Genomic DNA, 19,295 nt, shown 5'->3' with positions numbered 1-19,295 from the left:
GCTAACTTTCTACATTATTGAACCAGCACAAGTAACTGCAAGGTACCTGAAGGTGTTCTTACAGTGAACAGATATGAGAACTAAAAAAGCACTGCAATTTAGGGACATTAACAAGAGGAATAAATATCTTTAAAAGAACACTTTCTACAGTAATGATGAAATTACATCATCATCAACACAAGGTTAAAAATGCTCAGTTTATTCTGTTTAAGAAGTCAAAAATATATAATTCACTTTGAAGCAATTTCTATTCAAACCATACAAATAAAAAAGTTGAATAGTTAAATCTTTTTTAAGCAAAATGACTTATTCCCCAAGGTTCCTGATAGCTGAGATTTTAATATCTTACAGAAGAAGAAGAATTTGCAAATTTGTATAATATTGGCCCCTTAATCAAATATTTTTCAATGTCATAAAAGCTGAATATTATAATCCCTGCCACTTTTCTTCTTGATCCACTGAACAGCATTTTCTAACATATTCCAATATTCCAATTTAAATAACTGTTCAATAGCTTGCATAGTCTCAATTCATGAAATGATAAAATGATGACATGATTAATTTACCTCCTCTGTACTTGAAGTACTATCATCTTTCCCGTGAACCAGATTGATAAAACTTTTGCAAGATTTTGAAATCATTTTTTCCTTAAGTAAGAGATGCTGCTGTAATTCCTGAATAGAAGCCAAACCAACCTGTAAAGTAGAAAGGAAAATCATTGCCAGAGACATAATTTCAAATGAAACCTGACACACCATTAACTCAGGGAGCACTTTCTCCAAATTTGCTTATTAATTCATTTTTCTATAGAAGATCAGAGGGCACTTCCCAGAGCAAAGCTGTTTTATATATTAATTTTAAGCCTCTAATTTTAAAAATGTACATTTTTTTCTTTCAAAGGAAAAAAAATCACACAGCAAACAACTGCAATAGTTTATGTATCAAATTGAGAGAATGCCCACATATTAGCATGTTTTGCCACTGAATTAAGTAACCAATATGAATATGAATATGTCCAATGAATATGAATAGAAATCAAGGTGTACCAACACTCGTATGCTTACAAACTATTTTTCTGACTGAGATAATTTCTGCTTCAAAAACAGAGCATCCACAAAAGCAAAGACAGCACCATCACTAGAAACAGTCATGTTTAATTTGATACTGTCTGAAATCCTCTGTTCACATAACCTTTACAACAAAATTTTAAAGATAACACATAACAGCCCTCAAACCGTCAGGATTTATTTTTGTGCTAATAAACTCAGTACTAGAATCAGAGCTTAGCTACAGAAAAAAGAGAACTGGCTCTGAACTGGGTAGAGAGCAATCCATTCCTTTTTATACTAGATAGATCTCAGCACTAAGGATGAAACATTCATGAAACGTATTTTGTTGCTGAAAATTTAAAAAGAGTCCCATCATGGAACTGATAACTGTTTCATTTCAGATGGAGTCTGAGACTGTTTAAGAATTAATCCAGTTCTTAATGTAACACATTTGTTCTAGACTTAAAAAACAAAATGCATCTTGTTTTTAGATTCCATTTAAATTACGTTTTAAGACAGGTGAATTCTTTTTCTTTCTATCAATGAATACAAGTTGGAGAGTGAAGTCTGAATTATATCTTACCTCATTGCACAAAGATTGCAAAATGTCTAGCTAATATTTTAAAACTTCATCTGTTTACCTAGTTCTGTGGGCTCCACATCACTTACATTCCATCACTCCTTCCTGGAGTAACTTGTGACTTAGGGGAAGGGAGATGTACCCATCAGAGGTGGAGAGTCAAAGAGGAGGCTGCTGGGGGCTTAGGAAGTGTAAGAGAGGAATGTGTGGGCAGAGTGTAAAGAAGGGCACCCCCAGACCTTACCCCTGTTCTCCCTTCCCCACTCACCCTCCCATGCTCCAGGCCTAACTGGTGAACCACTAAACGTACATAACTATGTTTTGTCAGAAAATGATGAAAATGAGCACATGGTAAGAAATTTAAACCTAAAAGTTCCAATTGCCTTCCCTTCCTAGACCCTCAACCCCATTTGCGCAGCCAATAGATTGTTCACTTTTCCAGAACTTCTCCATGTATGTGTTAAGGAATGCTTTCTTTCTCCTCCCCACATACAAAACCTACCCCAAACCAAATACAGGTATATATACTACATCAAACCTTGCTTATTTTACTTTTTGTATTGCAATGTTTCTCATGCATGCAGAAGGCACAACATAAAACACAGTTCACAAACTACTAGTGAAGTCAACACCTATGTAATCACACTCAAGGCAAAATGCCGCACTCCAGGAGCTGCCTGGGGGGGCCACCCTAGTCACTAAGCTGGCTCTGTCCACGGGAGGCAACACTCCCCTGCCTTTAAGATAGCTTCCTTGTTTGTCCTCATAATTTGATCATCATTGTATGACCTCCTAAAGAATAGTTTTAGTTTTTTGTGTTTTGCTTCTGAACCTTTTATAAATGGAGCCATTCCGTAGATGTTACATTTTAGAGTCACTAGTAGCTGAAGTTCACGCCTTTCACTGCTCTCAAGTGTGTCATCAGATGACTAGACCAGTTTTACTTCTCCATCCTCCAACTGACGGACATCTGGATTACACGACTCCAGCTGCAGAGCACTATAACCAATGCTGCCATGAACATTCCTGCACATGTGCACAAGTTTCCCCGAGGTCCTGATCTCCCACTTACCCTCCAACAACGGGCCGGAAACCCACTTTGAGGCAGAAAGAACAGCGAAATGGACTCGAATGCTAGCTCTGCAAGTTATATAGACTTTCTGTCTCTCCATTTGTTTCTGCATATGTAAAATTCAGGCAAGTCTAGACTTGTTAATCTCCAAAATGCTTGGAAATTTTTTTTCCCCCCATGTGCCCTAGGCATAAAACAGCTCCGGCCACCAATGCAGGCATCCAGCTAGCATGAACAAAGGACTGTGCGTCTTCTTTGCCCCTGAGTGATAGAAGAATAACACCACCAATCAGGTGTCTCTTTGCCCATCGCCAGGGGTTAGGGTAGTTTTATCTATGCTAAGGGCTGCCGATACCATGGGTCACTGGAAACAAGATGGACGCCTGCCTGTCTCGTCCCCCCGTTTCTGTGTGACCCTGCGTTTCTTTCATGTTCCTGTTTGTCTCTGAGCTCCATCTGGCTAATTTTTCTAACATGTGCTCTGGTTTGCCTATCTGCTCTGTGTCTCCCTGAGTCAACTGTTAAAATGATCTGCTGAGTTTTTCTTTTTTTTAAATTTCAATATATTTTCAGTTTATAGAAATGGTGTCTGGTTATTTTCTGCAAGCATTACTCATAATGTCTTGTTTCTTTTTGTGCTTATTCTGTGGGTGGTTCATTTTCTTTGAAAAATAACTTGGGACATTTATGAGAGGCCTCAGATAAATTTGCGTTTTGAGAGAGGATTTTGTTTGTTGCTGCCAGGTACCTAGGATACTCCTGCTTTAGGTCAAATCTCTCTAGGTTCCAGTCTTTGGAGTTTGGCCTGAAAATGTATTCCTTTATTTTTAGCTTTTTGAAACTGGACATTCAGTGGTGAACTTAATGTAGTATATACACATGTTGATTCTCGGTGTACATCTGACTTCTATAATGTCAACATGCAATGTTAACTGAATTTTTTTTAAGTTGCTTAAAAAATATTCCAATTATCGTTTTAAGCTGTTTTAATCAGAAGAGTTACTCTAAAGAAATTAGATGACATTATCAGAAGTGGAACTTCTGAAAATCATGTTAGCATAAATGAAATTATTTTGAGATCATTTTTAAATCAAAAAAATATCTACCTTATTCTTTGTGATATCTGCATAGTGTGTCATGTTCCATGTGTATCGTAATTCAGTGGCCATTCTCCTAATGATGGATATTTTTATTTTGACTGAATTGTATTATTTATAACTACTACCTATATGTTTCTGTACAATAACCTTTTCTTACATGTACAAGCATATCCTTAGAAGAGATTCCAGATATGAAACTGTGAGAATAAAAAGACATGTGCAATTCATATGTTAATAGCTCTAACAAGTTTCCCTCTGAGGAGGCTCAGCCACTTTATATTCTCATCAATAGTGTCTCAGAAAGTATATTTACATTAAGGAAAGTAACCCTTTGTCACACATCAAAATTGCTTTTTCCACAATTTATCTTTGCATTTTACTCTGTTCAGAGAACAAAAGTTTTTAAAGCATCAATCTTTTTCTGTTATTGTTCTATGTCCACTATGTTTTTACCTACTCACATTCACATCTACTATGAATTTATAATTCAGTAAGAATTTAGTGAATTAACTCTGAAAGTTATAAGAGTTATAAACTAATTTTAAAACAATCTACAAAGTGAAAAATATTAACTATCTGGTCCTTTACCACAAAAATGCCAGAGATAGAGGAAAAAGTTAAATGGCACCACAATGAAACAGACTCATCTAAAAGGAGGGGCAGTTGGCCTGCCATCCACAGTAGTGCCATTTAAAATGAAGGGGTGGGGCCTCCCCGGTGGCGCAGCGGTTGAGCGCTGGGTTGCAAAGCTGCCCGCAGCCTCTGCAGCGCCGGTTCGATCCCCAGCTGCTCCCTGGCCACCGGAGGAGGGTCCCACATGGTGCGCAGACCTCTCCTGCCACCCGCTGCTCCCCTCAGCAGTGTACTTCGGTCCTTCTGCCTGCTCTGCTCCCTGCTCTGGTTCTGGAGAATTCTCTCACCCTCCTGCGCTTCTGACTGTACCCAGTGCTTGTATAAACAAACAAACAAACAAACGAATAAACAAACAAACAAATAAATAAATAAATCTTTAAAAAAAAAAATAAAATGAAGGGGTGGCATTATTCTAGATGAAAAGGTCAATGAGACATCTAACAATCAGATACAAGTGTCAACTTTAGTTAGATCCCGAAAAAAGCAGCTAAAATAGTTTTGTGATAATTGAAAACACTTGAATATAGACTAAAAAGTAAGTAAGATTAAAAGATCATTACTAATTTTCTAAGTACAATAATAGTATTGAGGTTACATAATAGAATGGCCTTATTTTTAGGAGGTTTCCGCTATAATACACCAAGAATGAAGTATTAAATATTTGTAACTTTCAAATAATTCTACAAAAATGTATATAAACAAGCACAAAGATGAGGCAAACATGATTTTTTAAAAAGTAACAGCAGTTTAATCCACATGGGGACCAAAGAGATAATCACTGATAGAGATAATTTAACTTTTTAAAAAAACTTTTCTGTATATTTTGAACATTTTTATGAATAAAAAAGGTAGGTTATCAAAACGATAGCTAATTTCAATACTGGTTTCTTTTAAATTATTATTTAATATTTATTTAAATTAAATTTTTTAATATTAAATAATTATTTTAATAAAAATTTGAGTATTTTACAGGGAACATGCATTACCTTCAAAGATGTGGAATAAACAAAAACTTTCATCAGAAGTTTTGTATGAAGACCTGAAGGTAAACTATTCATGTTTGCAACATGTTATAAATCATATTTGGCGCTTCCATAAAGTATGTTGTGATACATTGATACTACACACTAGGAAAGAATGTGTTTTCAAAAGTCAGCTTTTTACATTGTATCATGAGGCTTAATAAATTTATATTATCTTACTACAAAAGGTATCATTTTAAATGACATATTTATAAGTAATGTCATAACAGTTTTTTTATTTTATTTTATATATTTTTACATCATTTTTCACTTTTGCACAATGTATGCATTTTCATCTTGGTTATATTCCCCATACAATTCCCATCCCCCCCTTGTTTTGACCCTAATCCCTCCTCACCCCCCGCCCCCCAAGAGTCTCTGGTTTATAGTTGTTTGTTGATTTTGATTTAGAACACCATGTTTCCCCAGATACGGTGTTGGGTCTTATTCTTTAAGGCCCTTTCTTTCCTTGGTTTAGAACAGCACTAACCCCCAAAATTCAAAAGTAAAAAGCAAACAGAGGCACTAACTTGCACTCTTCTTTCCAGAGGTGGAATGATCAAACAACGATTCTTCTGTGTGTCTTCAAATAAATCATTTTCGTTGCATTCCAACGGTTCACTCTAATAAGAAAAGAAACTAAAATTGAAATTCTGGAATAAATTGAAACTTAAGATTAACAAAATACACCTAAAATTTATCCAATCACTTTATCCATGAGAAGTTTTCCATGTTACATGCTAATTTATAAAAGACAAAATATCTATTTCCCCCATCATCTTCTTGTAACTAGAAAAGAAGAACTACTATAACCTCACACCTAATACCCATTTACAGGTTTCTCTCTTTCTGAAAGTAAAACACTCCTATTTGGTATGATCTGGTTGGTTATCTTTTTGTTCTGCGAATGCTCAAAATTGTTCCCTAATCTACAAAATCATAAATAGAACTTCCTACTTTCACAGTCGGAAAAACCTGTATTGCTTCAAAAAGTATCAACTTACTAGCTTTTTATAAAATCCTATTAAGTAGAGAAAAAACAAATCATCATTTTACAAATGAAAAATGCTGAGGCTCAGAATATTTATATGGATCTGAAAGTTCAGGGGTATTACTTCTCTTATGCCCAACCTCTTAAGTTATTATGAATTGCTACTTCTTTTAATAAGGTAGGTTCACTTCACTTTATTTTTTAATCCAACTTATCATGTTTATTGGACTAAAATGTGATTTTTAGAAGTAACAATGAAGTTTATTTTACAATATTATCATCATTTGAATGACTACTAGATAGTTCATATATAAAAAGCAGTCAATTTGTATAACTTGTTGAAAGGGGATTCAATGTATATATTTTAAAAAGTCAATCTGGGCCTCCCTGAGGGCACAGCAGGTTGAGAGCAGTGCTGTGAAGCTGTCAGCAGCCTCCACGGTGCCAGTTCGATTCCCGCCTGGCTGGGGAGATTCCCACATGGCCCGACAGACCTCTCCTGTCTCATCTGCTGTGCCCGTCAGCAGTGTATTTCGGTCCTTCTGCCTGTTCTGCTCCCTGCTCTGTCTCTGGTAGACTCTCTCACCCTCCCGCTTCTCTGGCCTGTACCCCAGGGCTTGTATAAATAAATAAATCTTTAAAAATAAATAAATAAATAAAAGAGTCAGTCTATGTATTTTTAAAGTTCAAAAAGTCTAGTTTAAAAGCACAAATCACTAAAGGGTGGGTCAAAGTTTTAAAGCACATTTCCTAAACTGGTTCTTAATGTATAAAAAGTAAACAGAACTTACTGAATAGTTTATGCTGCCAAAATCTGTTATTTTAAATGAACTCAAGCAATCTAAATTCAAAGAGTCATTAAAAATTAGTAGTACTTGTTCAGTTCCAGTTCCAATAAAGTCATCTATCAGTACTGACTTAATATTTTCCCACTTAGCAGCAACCTGAAAGAAAGAGAGTAGCAAAGGAGGAACAGAGAAGGGGAAAAAGTCAGGTATGAAATCAACTAAATCTTTTTGTTGTATTTAATTATAATTTGTCATCCTCAAGCTTACAAACATATCATGAAAATGGTAAAAAACAAAAAAATTAGATTAACATACTGGGGGATCAGAAAACATAAGGAGTTATAATCACTTTATAAATAACAGGGTACTTAGATTTAATATTTTATCAATGCTTGTCCAGGGACTGCCATGTGCCTGATTTCCGTATTAAACTTTCATTATAATTTATAAATTCTAATACTTCCCATCACTAAATATTTTGAAATTCTAACTTTTCTCATGAGTAACTCCAAGAAGATTCCTTCTCTAACATCGTTAATTTAAGGACTCCCATAAGCTTTAGTGGATATGTATTTATCATCAAACCAATTATGCAATGAATTCAGTTGCATGAAGTAACCAGAAGGTATTAGTAGACACTTTAAGAACTCTCAAGCAGAATGACCTTTAATGTAGTCAAGATGAATTTACTATCCTAAAGTGTGGTGGGGAAGACCATAGCCACTATCAGGGGCACAGAAAAGCAGGGATCCTAATAGTGGGAGGCCTAGAAATGTCCTAGTCGAAGGGAATGTTTTGATTGGTCTGTAATAAAATATGACACTGCAAGTTCAAAACAGAAGACAACCTCTGTAAGGTCCATAAAACTGCAAGTCTCTAGATTGGTCCCTGGAACTCTCTGGGAATCAGCTACTCCTTCTCCCACAGGCAGAAGAGCTAACAGTCCCACTGAGAATCCCAGAAGCGCAGATATTTCATCTGGATGGTATGGGAGTGCAGGTTGCATTAGAGCCAGAATGTAAGACTCTCCTACCTACATAGCCAAATATCAATCTTTTCCCTATATGACTAATTTCCAAAGCAGTGATTTTTCACTTACGGAGGGAGGAAGCTAATTTGTAAACCCATATCCTCTCTCCCTCCTACCCCTCCAGGAGTATCATGGAGCATAATGAACTATGTGAGGAGACTTTAGTAATAAGAATGTGCTCAGCATGCAAACACCATAGAATGCGTGTACACACATTTGCGAGCTTTATCTCTAGCCTAGGATAGTGCCATCCAAAGGAAATTAAAGGTGAGTTAGAAATGCAAGGCACGCACATACGTAATTTAAAATTCTCCACATGGGTTAGTGGTTGCTGTATTAGACAGCACACTTCTAAAACATATTAACTTCTTTCTGTCTACAATACACCAGTATCTGTTTTAGGAGCACCGGCCAATGATGTCAATGTTGAAATGGCCACTACAGAGACTGCCAATTTTGCAGAGATGATTTTTATTTAAGAGAGAAAGTCTAAAACCAAAGTCATACAGAAAGATCAGATTGCTGGTTCCCAGAGGCAAGGGGAAGGGAAATTGGAGGAAGATGACCAAAAAGTATAAACTTCTAGTGGTAAGATAAACACTAGGGATCTAATTAATGTACAACAGGATGGCTATAGGTAACACCAGTTGTGTGCATCGGAAGGAAAACAACTTTTTTCCTTCTTTTTGGTATCTCCTTGAGATGTTCGATGTTTAAACTTTTTGTGGTACTCATCTCATAATATCAAGTAAAATCATGATGCCGTACACCTTACACTGTACATAGTGCTGTATCTCACTCAAAGTGGAGGGGGGAGAGAGAAAGAGAAAACCTAAGAGAAAAGCTCCTCATGTGTTTCTCAAGACTCAGCTCTTGTGTTTCAAGTCCTGCCACTTATCAAACATTATACCTGGGACTTTTGTGAGGAGATGATCTGAGAACTGCACTAAACTGGATTTTCATTCCATATTCTAATTGATACTTGCTTGCATTTTACTTACAGAGACAGGGCAAGTCCTTTAGGGAATGAAGTGAGTCACGGATGACAGTCCTGGTCTTTGTTTAATCGAACCAGTGACCACTTACTGCACTGCACTGGGTGTCAAGCTCTGTGCAGACATTGATCATGTGATTTTACTGGATTCTCCCCTCTCAAGCAGGATGACCTCAACTTTATAAAGAGGGAAAGTGAGTTCACAAATTTTAAAAGCATTCTTTACAGCAATACTAGTAAGGCTCAGTGGGATTCAAACACAGGTTAAGTTTGTTCTTTCCATCACCCTAACCCCAGTAAGGATTCTAAACATTGTACGATGTTTCCCCTGTACCATTTCTTGAAAGGGGAGTAGAAAAAGATAAAAAAAAATGTTATCTTCCAAACAACTTTCAAATAAAAGTACAATGCACTTTAAAAAGACTGTTTTCAAAATAAAATAGGATAGCTTTAAAATATTTTCCTTTTGAGAATTTAAGTCCTCTATGTATTACAGAGGTTGAATATATTTATAGACTCCTTATTCACATAAAATAACAAAAAATAACTTTCAAACTTTTAAAAACATTCAACAATATTTCATGTAAAGGTGATAATATAGTGATAAAAATTTTAAGTGAACTTCTAATGAACAGGACACAGAAGGCAGTATCTTTCCAAAGTAGCTCGGAACTTAAAAAGTTACATTACATACTAAAAAATTACTTATGAAAGATACATTTCTTCCATCCAAATACTAACCAGGCCTGACCCTGCTTAACATCCAAGACCACACAAGATCAGGCATGCTCAAGGTGGTATGGACAGATGAGAGATATTTCTGACTAGTAATGATTATCTTGAATTATAAACACTTCACATCACATAACTGAGCTGATATGTATCTTAAACCAGGGTCAGAGAAACAGTACTGGTAGAGCCACCCAAACCTCCAAACTCCTATTCAGTTTCTGCTCCTTTGTATGTGTTACTGAACATGCAATTCCAGTGCATATTTCAAAGCAATTTCCAAACCTTACCCTAAAACATACAATTATATATAGATAAAATGTGAATGCTTGCTCTGAGTTTTGAAATAAAGCATAATAAAGTTCTTTAAGCAGTAACTTTTAGAAAAATTATCACTTAGCATTTGTCTCTAGAGAACAACTGTCTAATTACCAACTTTTAAATAACAACTATATAATAATTGCAGCTACATATTTATGTATTTCCAAACAACTCAAAGATTTTTTTGACTCAAGATGGCAAGTTAAACCTTTATCAGGTAATATTCAGGTAACTTTAAGAAAAAGAACAATGTAATAGATGATTTTAAGTGCAGCCCTAAAAATGGATTTGGATAGTAAGACTCCAGGATGAACTCTATAAACCACAGGAATGCTTAATCGATCCAAGACCACACCAAGTGAATGATTATGAAAATAAGCACAGTACCTGAAAGTTCTTATTCCAAACAGCACAAGCATCGTTAGACCTAAAGGATACCACGAAGAGGATTTCTCCTCCACCGCCATCCATAAGTTGGACTGCACAAGGATCTCCAAAAGGAAGCTGGCACACACTTTCAGGAGTCCCATTTTGGAATGAAATCAGTTGATTCTTTCGAGTGAGGGCAACCAGCCACATTCTTAACTGGTTGTTGACCATTTCGGTGGCACAGACATGCACATAAGTGATTACACTGCTATAAGCAGGGGGGATAATGTATGAATCACTTAACACTTCTTGATTTTCAAGAGCATATACACAAAATTTGGTATTCTGAATTGCAAAATCTGATTTTGAAAACTGGGTCCATCCTTCCTCAGATAAATAACATCCCTTTTGTCCTAATAAAACCATACCTAGGTTTTCAATTTCTCCTGCCCACTCAATAGAAGACAAGTTAATGGACATAGTAACAACTTCGCCAGTTTTGGAAGAGATACTGTAGAATGTTTCGACATGTCTCCATAAAAGGAAGGGGCCATTCAGGACCCTTAACTCTTTCAACTCATGGCCAAGGCTAAAACTCAAACATTTCTCAAACTTATTGGTACTGTGAAGAAATAGTAGAAAATACTTGAAAACATTATTCTTTTCAATACTTTGTATTACAATATAAGGGAGGTTAATTCCAGTTCTGAAATCAGATGCACAGTTGCAACACACAATTTTCAAAGGGGAGTTTTCCTCTTTTAGACTAAAGGATCCTGTGGATTTCTGAACAAATGCTCTTGTTTCTCTGTCAAATACCATTCTTCTGACATGTAATATAGGTATTTCTGCAGGCCCTTCATCTGCAAAATTTCCTTTAGACAATCGAAAAACAAGAACTTCCCCATTATGACACAAGAACCTTTCTTGTTCATCAGCTGGCATCGCTTGTTTACTAGTCATTCCACAAAGTCAAGTCTTTATGCTGGTTCACTTTTATGAAAGCAACTGAGTGCAGTGGATGCTTTAAACCTAAAAACAAAAGGGGAAAACTGTCAAGGTAGAAGAATTGTTGAGAAAACACATTTCCATGAGAGAACTATCAATAGGTACCCACACATTTTATTAATATCTTTAAGCTTTTTATGCTATTTAAAAATGTTATACATCAAAAAATGTATAACATTATAAATATCATTTCTGTACAGCTCTTAAAAATCAGTCTACAAGGAAGTGCCAGGGTTAGGGATTTATGTAGAAAGATGTTGACCTCTCTTTATTCGGTGGCTTCATGTAGCAAGTAACTCCTTCCACAGTTACTGGATGCTTAGCATATGCTAAGCAATATGCACTGGAGGAGAGGTCTGCCTTTCACTAGATGTGTGATTTGGGGCAACTGACTTAACTCCTTTATGCCTCACATCCATATCTATATAATGGGGTATAGTAACAGTATCTACCTCACAAGGTATTGGAATTAACTAATATAACCCACTTGAAATAGAACTGGGTACATAGAAAGTATGCAATAAAGATTAGCTACCATCACTATCACCATCATCGCTAACACTAGTTCATATAGTACCCAACCTTAGAAATATCAGAAGAATAACTGCACACTTAACAGTTTATGAAAGTTGTAAGGTCCCGCTCCACTGTGAATAACTCTTACTCATAATTTCTCTTTTCTAGCTGTGGATCATTTCCATGAAGATATCAACTAGTTCAGAAATAACTAAAACCCAGGTCATTTCAAGTAATACTGTTTTCCTTTGTTGAGTGAGAAGTAAACTCCAAAGGCTTACATTTTATTCTTTTATCATAAAAATTTACTAATAATCCAATTAGAAAAAAAAGGCATCACTGACCCATTATCTTAGTGTTGCTTGCATTTTATAGACATGGCTTTGATTTAGAGGCAATTCTATTAAGAAGCAGACTAGATTGGTCAGCTTCCTCATTCAAATTGGAGATACCATTATTTTTTGCCTAACTTCCAAATGCATCACATGTTGTGGTTTTAAAATGTATTTACAAATTCTCTGAAACTCCTCCATCAAGAAGTGGCACTTTAAATCTCCTCTCCTTGAGTGAGGGCTGGACATTACGACTTGCCTCTAGCCAAGAGACTATGGCAGATGGGACAGTAACTTCCAAGACTGGGTCATATAAGATCCTTGCTTCCTCTTTGACTTCTTCCTTAGATCACCTGTGCTGGGGGAAGCCATCTGCCTGTCATTAAGACACCTCAACAGCTCCAAGGAGCTGTATGCATGTAAGGAACTATGGCTTTCAGTCAACCGCCAGCAAGGGACTGAGGTCTTTTCCCAATAGCCATGTGAATGGCTCCTTCTTGGGAGCAGATCCTTCAGCGCCAGTTAAGTCTTTAGATGACTCAGCCCTTGGAGAGATACTGAGCCAGAACCACCCAGCTAAGATGCTCACAAATTCATAAAAGTCAAAAATTTTGAAAGAATAAATGTTTGTCCTTGTTAAGCTGCTAAGTTTTGGAGGAATCTGTCATGCATCAATAGATAAATACATTCCACTATGGCACTGAATAAAATTGATGAACTGTTTTGAGAAGCTCCTGAAACCTATTACCTAAAGCCACTGGAGATACAGTATCATAACACAAAACTAGAGAAGTCACTGACTTACTGGTTTGTTGTTAGGCAATTAATGCAACTATCTGGGACATCTGGTATCACAAAGTTGATTCAGTTTCATTAACAAGGAGATAGGTAAGTAAAAGGTGTGGCTTGTACTATGAAACTATCTTATTTTAAAGGAAATCGTTGTATTACATCAAAATGCATGAATAGTAATTTATTTCCCACAGATGTGTCAGGTCTCTTAGAATTCTGAAAAAGGCAAAGCACAAGCATGAGATATTCTGAGGTAAATATCTAAAAACTCATTCTCTTTTACTACCTACTCAGACGCTTTTTCAGATTTCTTAGCACTAAAACCCAAAAATAACAAGAAAAGGATTTTATTCTTTTAATGTGAAATGTCACAACTAATGCTTAATCAATACTATGCTCTGGGTGGGGATACCCAAGTGTGCCAGGAACAAGGAGAGTCTGACTACAAGGCCGGGGGCCTCCCACTTTATGCCACACTGGGTGCGCCTGGACTGTCAGGCAGAAAACTCAGCTCATTTCCATCCTATTCTTTTACTGTCACTTAGGCTAAGGGGAAAACTGTTAGCTGGTCTTCCTCACCCAAGTCTTTCCCCCCTTCCAATATATCAACTTATTCATGCTACCTCAGTTATTTTTCTAAACCACAAACTTGATCCTAAACTGCCCCCGATTTAAAAACCTTGCATGTCCCATCCTCCCAACAGATCTATGATCCTGAATCACTCCTTAGAAAGATCGATGCTAAGCGCTGTGCATGGAACCCGTGAAGGATGTAGAGGAAGAAGCCGCAAACCATCTCAAAAAAGCTCACACTGAATTCAGTCCTGTTAGAATCCTAACCCGACATGCTTTTAGCATAAACTCCAGGCAAAGAGTAAACTTCTACTCAAATAGACTTCAAAACATGAATGATTATATAAAAGGTCATTGATCTTTAAAGACCATAGAAATACTATAGAATATCATGTCTTTCAATATGATTTTAATAGATACTTAAATATTATTTTAACATGATAAATATTATTTTAAATGGATCACCTTCATAACTTAAAAATTATCAAAACAGTTTAAAATATTTAAAATTAAGTAATTGATATATTACTTATGAAGATAATTTTTTTCCTCGAACTTTATATAATCTCAAAGCTTACGAAATCCACATATCTGTGTTTATGTTTTATTTTATACTGATACAACATCTGTTCTAAGAGTAAAAGGTCTTAACACAATTCATGAAACAAACCTTTAAGCCTATGGAATTAGTGGCAATTTCTTTTTAAAGACAGAAACACATCAGGAAAAATCTGACTGCAGAATTGAGGCTGCAGGGAAGGAAGAGTAGGGAGGTATGGGTCAAGGGGGGCAGGGGGCCCAATGGACTCTGGTGAAGGATTATGGGTGCTTTGATAATGTGTGAGGTGTGGTAATATACATTTGTGGAGATTATACCCCTAAATTATATATGGTGTTGTAAACCAATGTTACCTCAATAAAGTGATACAATTTAAAAAAAGAAACATTAAAAATATGTGAGGAAAGAAGTCAAAGATTCAACTTAGAGATTCTTGATCCAATATAAACAAATCCTGATTAATTAAAACCTCCTTATCAGGGCAATAGGTTTACTATTCCAATCTATTGGTTATTTGACTTTTTACTTAAATATCATTACAACAGTGGCGACAGAAGAAAACGGGTAAATTCATTAAGTTTTACCACCTGGGGGCCTCCCCGGTGGTGCAGCGGTTGAGCGTGGGGTTGCGAAGCTGCCCGCAGCCTCTGCAGCGCCGGTTCGATTCCCGGCTGCTCCCCGGCCACCAGAGGAGGGTCCCACATGGTGCGCAGACCTCTCCTGCCGCCCGCTGCTCCCCTCAGCAGTGTACTTTGGTCCTTCTGCCTGCTCTGCTCCCCGCTCTGGCGAATTCTCTCACCCTCCCGCGCTTCTGACTGTACCCAGTGCTAGTATGTATAAATAAATAAATAAATCTTTAAAAAATAAAAGTTTTACCACCTGTTTCAGCTGTGTGGAAATGGCGGAGATTTGAAAGCAGGTTATAACATTCTTCATAATTAACTTGAGCTTTTCCTTTTCTATATTACAGCGCACTGGTGTTTTACCTGTTTTATACATAAAAGGAGAACAGATGTGAGTACACTGGAAAACAACAATATATGCGAATGTAAATATGGTAGGTGGGCAGTAAAATTATCACCTTTATTCACCCTTCTCTATCTGGCCCCCACCAAATAAACAGTATTCCTTTTAAATTCTATTACATTCATTTGGGCACTATAAATTTCAGAGCTCTTTATACCACTGGTCTGGTCCACAAAGATCTTAAAAGAACACTACAATATCCGCAGATGAAATCTATACTAGTCTATAAGAAACGGTATCCATTGTAACCAATAGAAAGCATCTCTGTGAAAAGGTAGAGTTAGACACCCCACTGAAAATGTCACCTAATAATGTAACCACATTCCTAATTGTGTCTTATCAGCAAACCAACAGATGTCCTTTTTACAACATATAGGTTATTTTTAACATAAGTAAATTAACTAGGCTGCAGAACAGATGAGAAGTCAGTCGATAGGGTCTATGCGGAATCAACTTCCCCTTTGCCACCACTACCTAGTGTCCCGGAAATGTAGGTGAAGGTAGGGGGAATGGTGATCCACTATAAGAACTAGGAAAAGTTAAAGGTTTTCTGCCATATGAGGGACTTCTAAGTTTCTCTAAGCCACCATAAACCACTGAGAGATTTCAAAAACAAAAATCACTGGATTCTACTTACTTCTCAATTATAAAGATGCTGGTGACAGTGAAGGTGGGGGCATCGTTATCAACTAGGAGATAATTATGAATACTTAATTAAAGGGAGAGGTAACTTTGAAAAGAAATTCGGTAGTAATTGGAAATGCATATATCGAGCAATTTCCTTTGTGGAAATGAACCCAGAGAAATAATTGTACATAATATTCGAAGACATAGCTCTAGACATGGCAGAGAGGGCCAGTCTGAACAAGTCCTTAGTGAACTGTTCTCATAATATAAAAATAGTAAAACCGTCAAAGACCACCAATAAGGTGATGAATAAATACAGATGTAATATCATACTATTGTTAAAAACAGTGAATTAAATCTATGTGTACCACTGCTAGATTTCAAAAACAAAACGAAAAAATTTAGCCGCAGTAAAATGTATACTGCAGTAATGTACCTAAAACAAAACACGTAACACATTGTGTATTATCTGTTTTTGTGTACTGGGTACATTCCTTCAGTGTTTTCTTTGTGTCAGGTAGTGTTGTAAATAAACATTTTAGATTAACTCATTTGTTCCTCGCAACATCCCTCCATCCCAGGTAGTTCTATCTCCTTCTACAGACGGACAAACTGTGGCACGAAGTTTAAGGACTTTCTCAAAGGCTTGCAGACAGGAAGTGACAGAGCCAGGATTCAAACTCACACAGCCTGGTCCAAAGTTTAAAAAGCAAAGCTGCAAAAACGCAAGCCACACGAGGAGAGGGACCTCTAGGTAGGGGTGTGGAGCCAGAAGGAGAGTTTAGCTAGATGTGAAATGTTACTTTAAAGGATGCATTCCAACGCTTTAACAATGTGTTCTTTTTTTCCTCTTGAGAAACTTGAGCATAAAAAGTCTGGAGCGAAAGATGCTAAAATGTCAATCATGGTTGACTATACTTGGTGGACATTCGAGGGCCTCTTCTGTTCTCAGCACTTGTTGTGTTTGCTGTCTTTCTTTTTTTTTTTTTTTTTTTTTAAAGAAAAAGGACAAGACGACTAAGGGTGAAACGACTTCCTTTTAGTGTTTTGACAACCGTAGGATTCGTTCCAATACCTCTACAGAACTCTGCCTTACTCAGCGCTGGCACTTGCTGGCATTTCGCGCCACAGCACCCACAGCACCCGGGGGTTGTCCCAAGCAGGGCAGGCTGTGTACCAGCAGCCTGACCCCTACCTGCCATCTGCCCGTGGCGCCTTCCCCGATCCGGACATTCCAGCTGTCCTTTGGGGGACACGATCCGAATCCCCGCCCCGCAGACCTAGCTCAACAGACGCTTTTCATCTTTTACTGTAATTTCACAGAGCCGGTCTAGCTGCGAGCGTCCGCAGACCACGTCCTGCGCCAGTGTCTCCCACGCTACGGGCTTCGGGGGCGAAGAACAAAGTTGCAAGTGAAATAATGGGCGAATCGAGCAAGCGCTTAACACCTAGTGAGCACCGCGGTGACGGCCACCGGCGCCCGGACGTCCGCTTTCGTCCCGCTCGACGGACCCCGCGGGCTCGGGAGCCGGGCCAGTCCCGCCGCGCCCTCCGCGAAAGCCCGGGCAGTGAAGTCCCGCCGGCCCTACCTCCGCGGGAAGGGCCCGCGTCCCGCCGCTGTCACGCTCCCGAAGCCCCACGCGGGCGCTCCGTCCCGCACCAGCAAACCTCCCGCCTGCGCGCTGCATCCTGGGAGGGCCGGGCCTGAGGCTGCGTGGAGCGCGGGGGCGGTACCCGCCCCGAGACGGCGGCCGAGGAGGCGGGGCCTCGGGAGACTGGAGCTCCGCGGGGGCCGCGTCCGGCAGCCGACGGCCGGCGGGGGCGGGGCCTCCGTGCAGGGGACGTTAGGGGCGGGACCCGAGCGAGAGTCGAATGGGACGCCGAGCTGAGCGGCTGGCCCCGCCCCCAGGCCCAGACGGCCGCCTCGGATTGGGCGGCGTGGCGACGCTTCCGCCCGCCCGGCGGTGTCACGCGACGCCCTCCCCCTCCCGCCGGCTCTTCTTTGCCTCCGGCTGGGCCCGGCCGCTGAGATCTTCGGACAGCAGCCTGGGAAGTGACAGTTGCGGCGGCCTCTCCGTCCGCGACCGTGACCATGGCCGAGGTGAGGAGCCCACCGCGCTGCCCCCACCCGGAAAGCCGCCGGCCGAGAGGGGACGGATCCGGAGGCGGGTGGGCTGGGCAGAGGGGGAAGCGGGCTGTCCCCGGGGTACCTAACTCTCTCAGCGCGTCTCCCTTCCAGAACCCCGCCGAGCAGAAAGCCAAACTCATCGCCGAGATCCGGCGGAGGTTCGAAGCCGAGTATGTGACAGGTGGGTACCGCATTCTCTGCGTCGAGGCAGGTGTGCGGTGGGTGGCCCTAACTTTGCTGGGATGTTGGCGGTGTCTCTGGCGGAGCGGGCCAGGGGCTGTTTCCACCCTCCCTGGGACGGCGCCCTGCACCCTTCCAAGGTTTTCCTCCAGTCACCTGCCAGGCACCACAGCTCCAGTAGGGCGGCTGATGCGTCCAGGACTGCATTTACATGTGACAGGGTGGATGTAAATCGGAAGTCGGGGAGTTTCTAGCCCCTCCGGTTGATGGAACTGGCAGGACACTGGTTAGGTCCAGGGCACAGGTGAACCTGCCTAGTCCACGGGGCCTCTACTGACCTTTTGCCAACAGTCTTGAAAATGAACCCGGAAAGTGCCAATAATGCTGGTGGCCTGTGCTTAGTGGGGGATCCAAATTCCTTAGCTGTTTTGCCTAATTCCACTTCATACAGCTCAGCATGCTGCCCCGAGTGGGCCCTACAATGCTGGACGAAGTCCTTATCTTCTTATCCCACGCTGTACTGAGCCACGTACCTGAGTCCAGAATTGATTTCTGGGTTTGAACATTCCGAGTCCAGATGTCCCAGATACTGCGTTGTCTGTCACTGAACTGTAGTCCCTGTTCAATCAATATTCAAACCATGCGGTTATGAATATGCAGCAAATATTCAAACCTAGACCCTGCCTCTTACAGCTTACTTGTCTTTTCTGTTTCCATCGTCTGTGAAATGGGAATGATTAAGTTAGAAGATTAAATTAAAAAGCGTATCTCAGACCGTCTATCTGGAGGGTAGAAGCTAATGGGCGCTATTTTGCTTCAACAATCATTTTGGTCTCTGAAAGTAGTTGCACTTCCACCTCTTGATTTTAGTGCTAA

General features: G+C 39.4%; 2 protein-coding genes and 1 non-coding gene across 9 annotated transcripts in view; 1 reads left to right on the top strand and 2 right to left on the bottom strand.

Annotated features, from left to right (window-relative positions):
- The window catches only part of FANCB (FA complementation group B), a 110,195-nt gene extending 91,187 nt beyond the window's left edge, over window positions 1–19,008 (bottom strand). For 3 of the 6 annotated variants that reach the window (XR_008552041.1, XR_008552042.1, XM_037512690.2), the window contains exons 1-6: window positions 17,701–17,734; window positions 15,338–15,444; window positions 10,697–11,710; window positions 7,239–7,391; window positions 5,987–6,079; window positions 567–695 (exon numbers count right to left, since the gene is read on the bottom strand). Coding sequence is in view for 4 of the 6 variants with exons in the window: in XM_037512690.2 (XP_037368587.1) it covers window positions 567–695; window positions 5,987–6,079; window positions 7,239–7,391; window positions 10,697–11,641 (1,320 nt within the window). In the remaining 2 variants the exon portion in view is untranslated. The other 3 variants (XM_054695841.1, XM_054695840.1, XM_054695842.1) reach the window with 3 other exon arrangements.
- Window positions 2,877–3,021, bottom strand: LOC119246837 (small nucleolar RNA SNORA48). Its single transcript, XR_005125588.1, has one exon. It is a non-coding gene; the product is annotated as a small nucleolar RNA SNORA48 (small nucleolar RNA).
- The window catches only part of MOSPD2 (motile sperm domain containing 2), a 37,211-nt gene continuing 36,022 nt past the window's right edge, over window positions 18,107–19,295 (top strand). For both annotated transcript variants that reach the window (XM_037512689.2, XM_037512688.2), the window contains exons 1-2: window positions 18,107–18,212; window positions 18,351–18,420. In XM_037512689.2, coding sequence (XP_037368586.1) covers window positions 18,204–18,212; window positions 18,351–18,420 — 79 coding nt within the window. In that variant the 5' untranslated portion in view covers window positions 18,107–18,203. The remainder of the gene's footprint in view (window positions 18,213–18,350; window positions 18,421–19,295) is intronic.

Source organism: Talpa occidentalis, unplaced genomic scaffold (assembly GCF_014898055.3).
Source record: "Talpa occidentalis isolate TD23 unplaced genomic scaffold, MPIMG_talOcc4v2.1 talOcc4.15, whole genome shotgun sequence".
NCBI lineage: Eukaryota > Metazoa > Chordata > Mammalia > Eulipotyphla > Talpidae > Talpa > Talpa occidentalis.
This window is presented reverse-complemented; position numbering and strand designations above follow the sequence as displayed.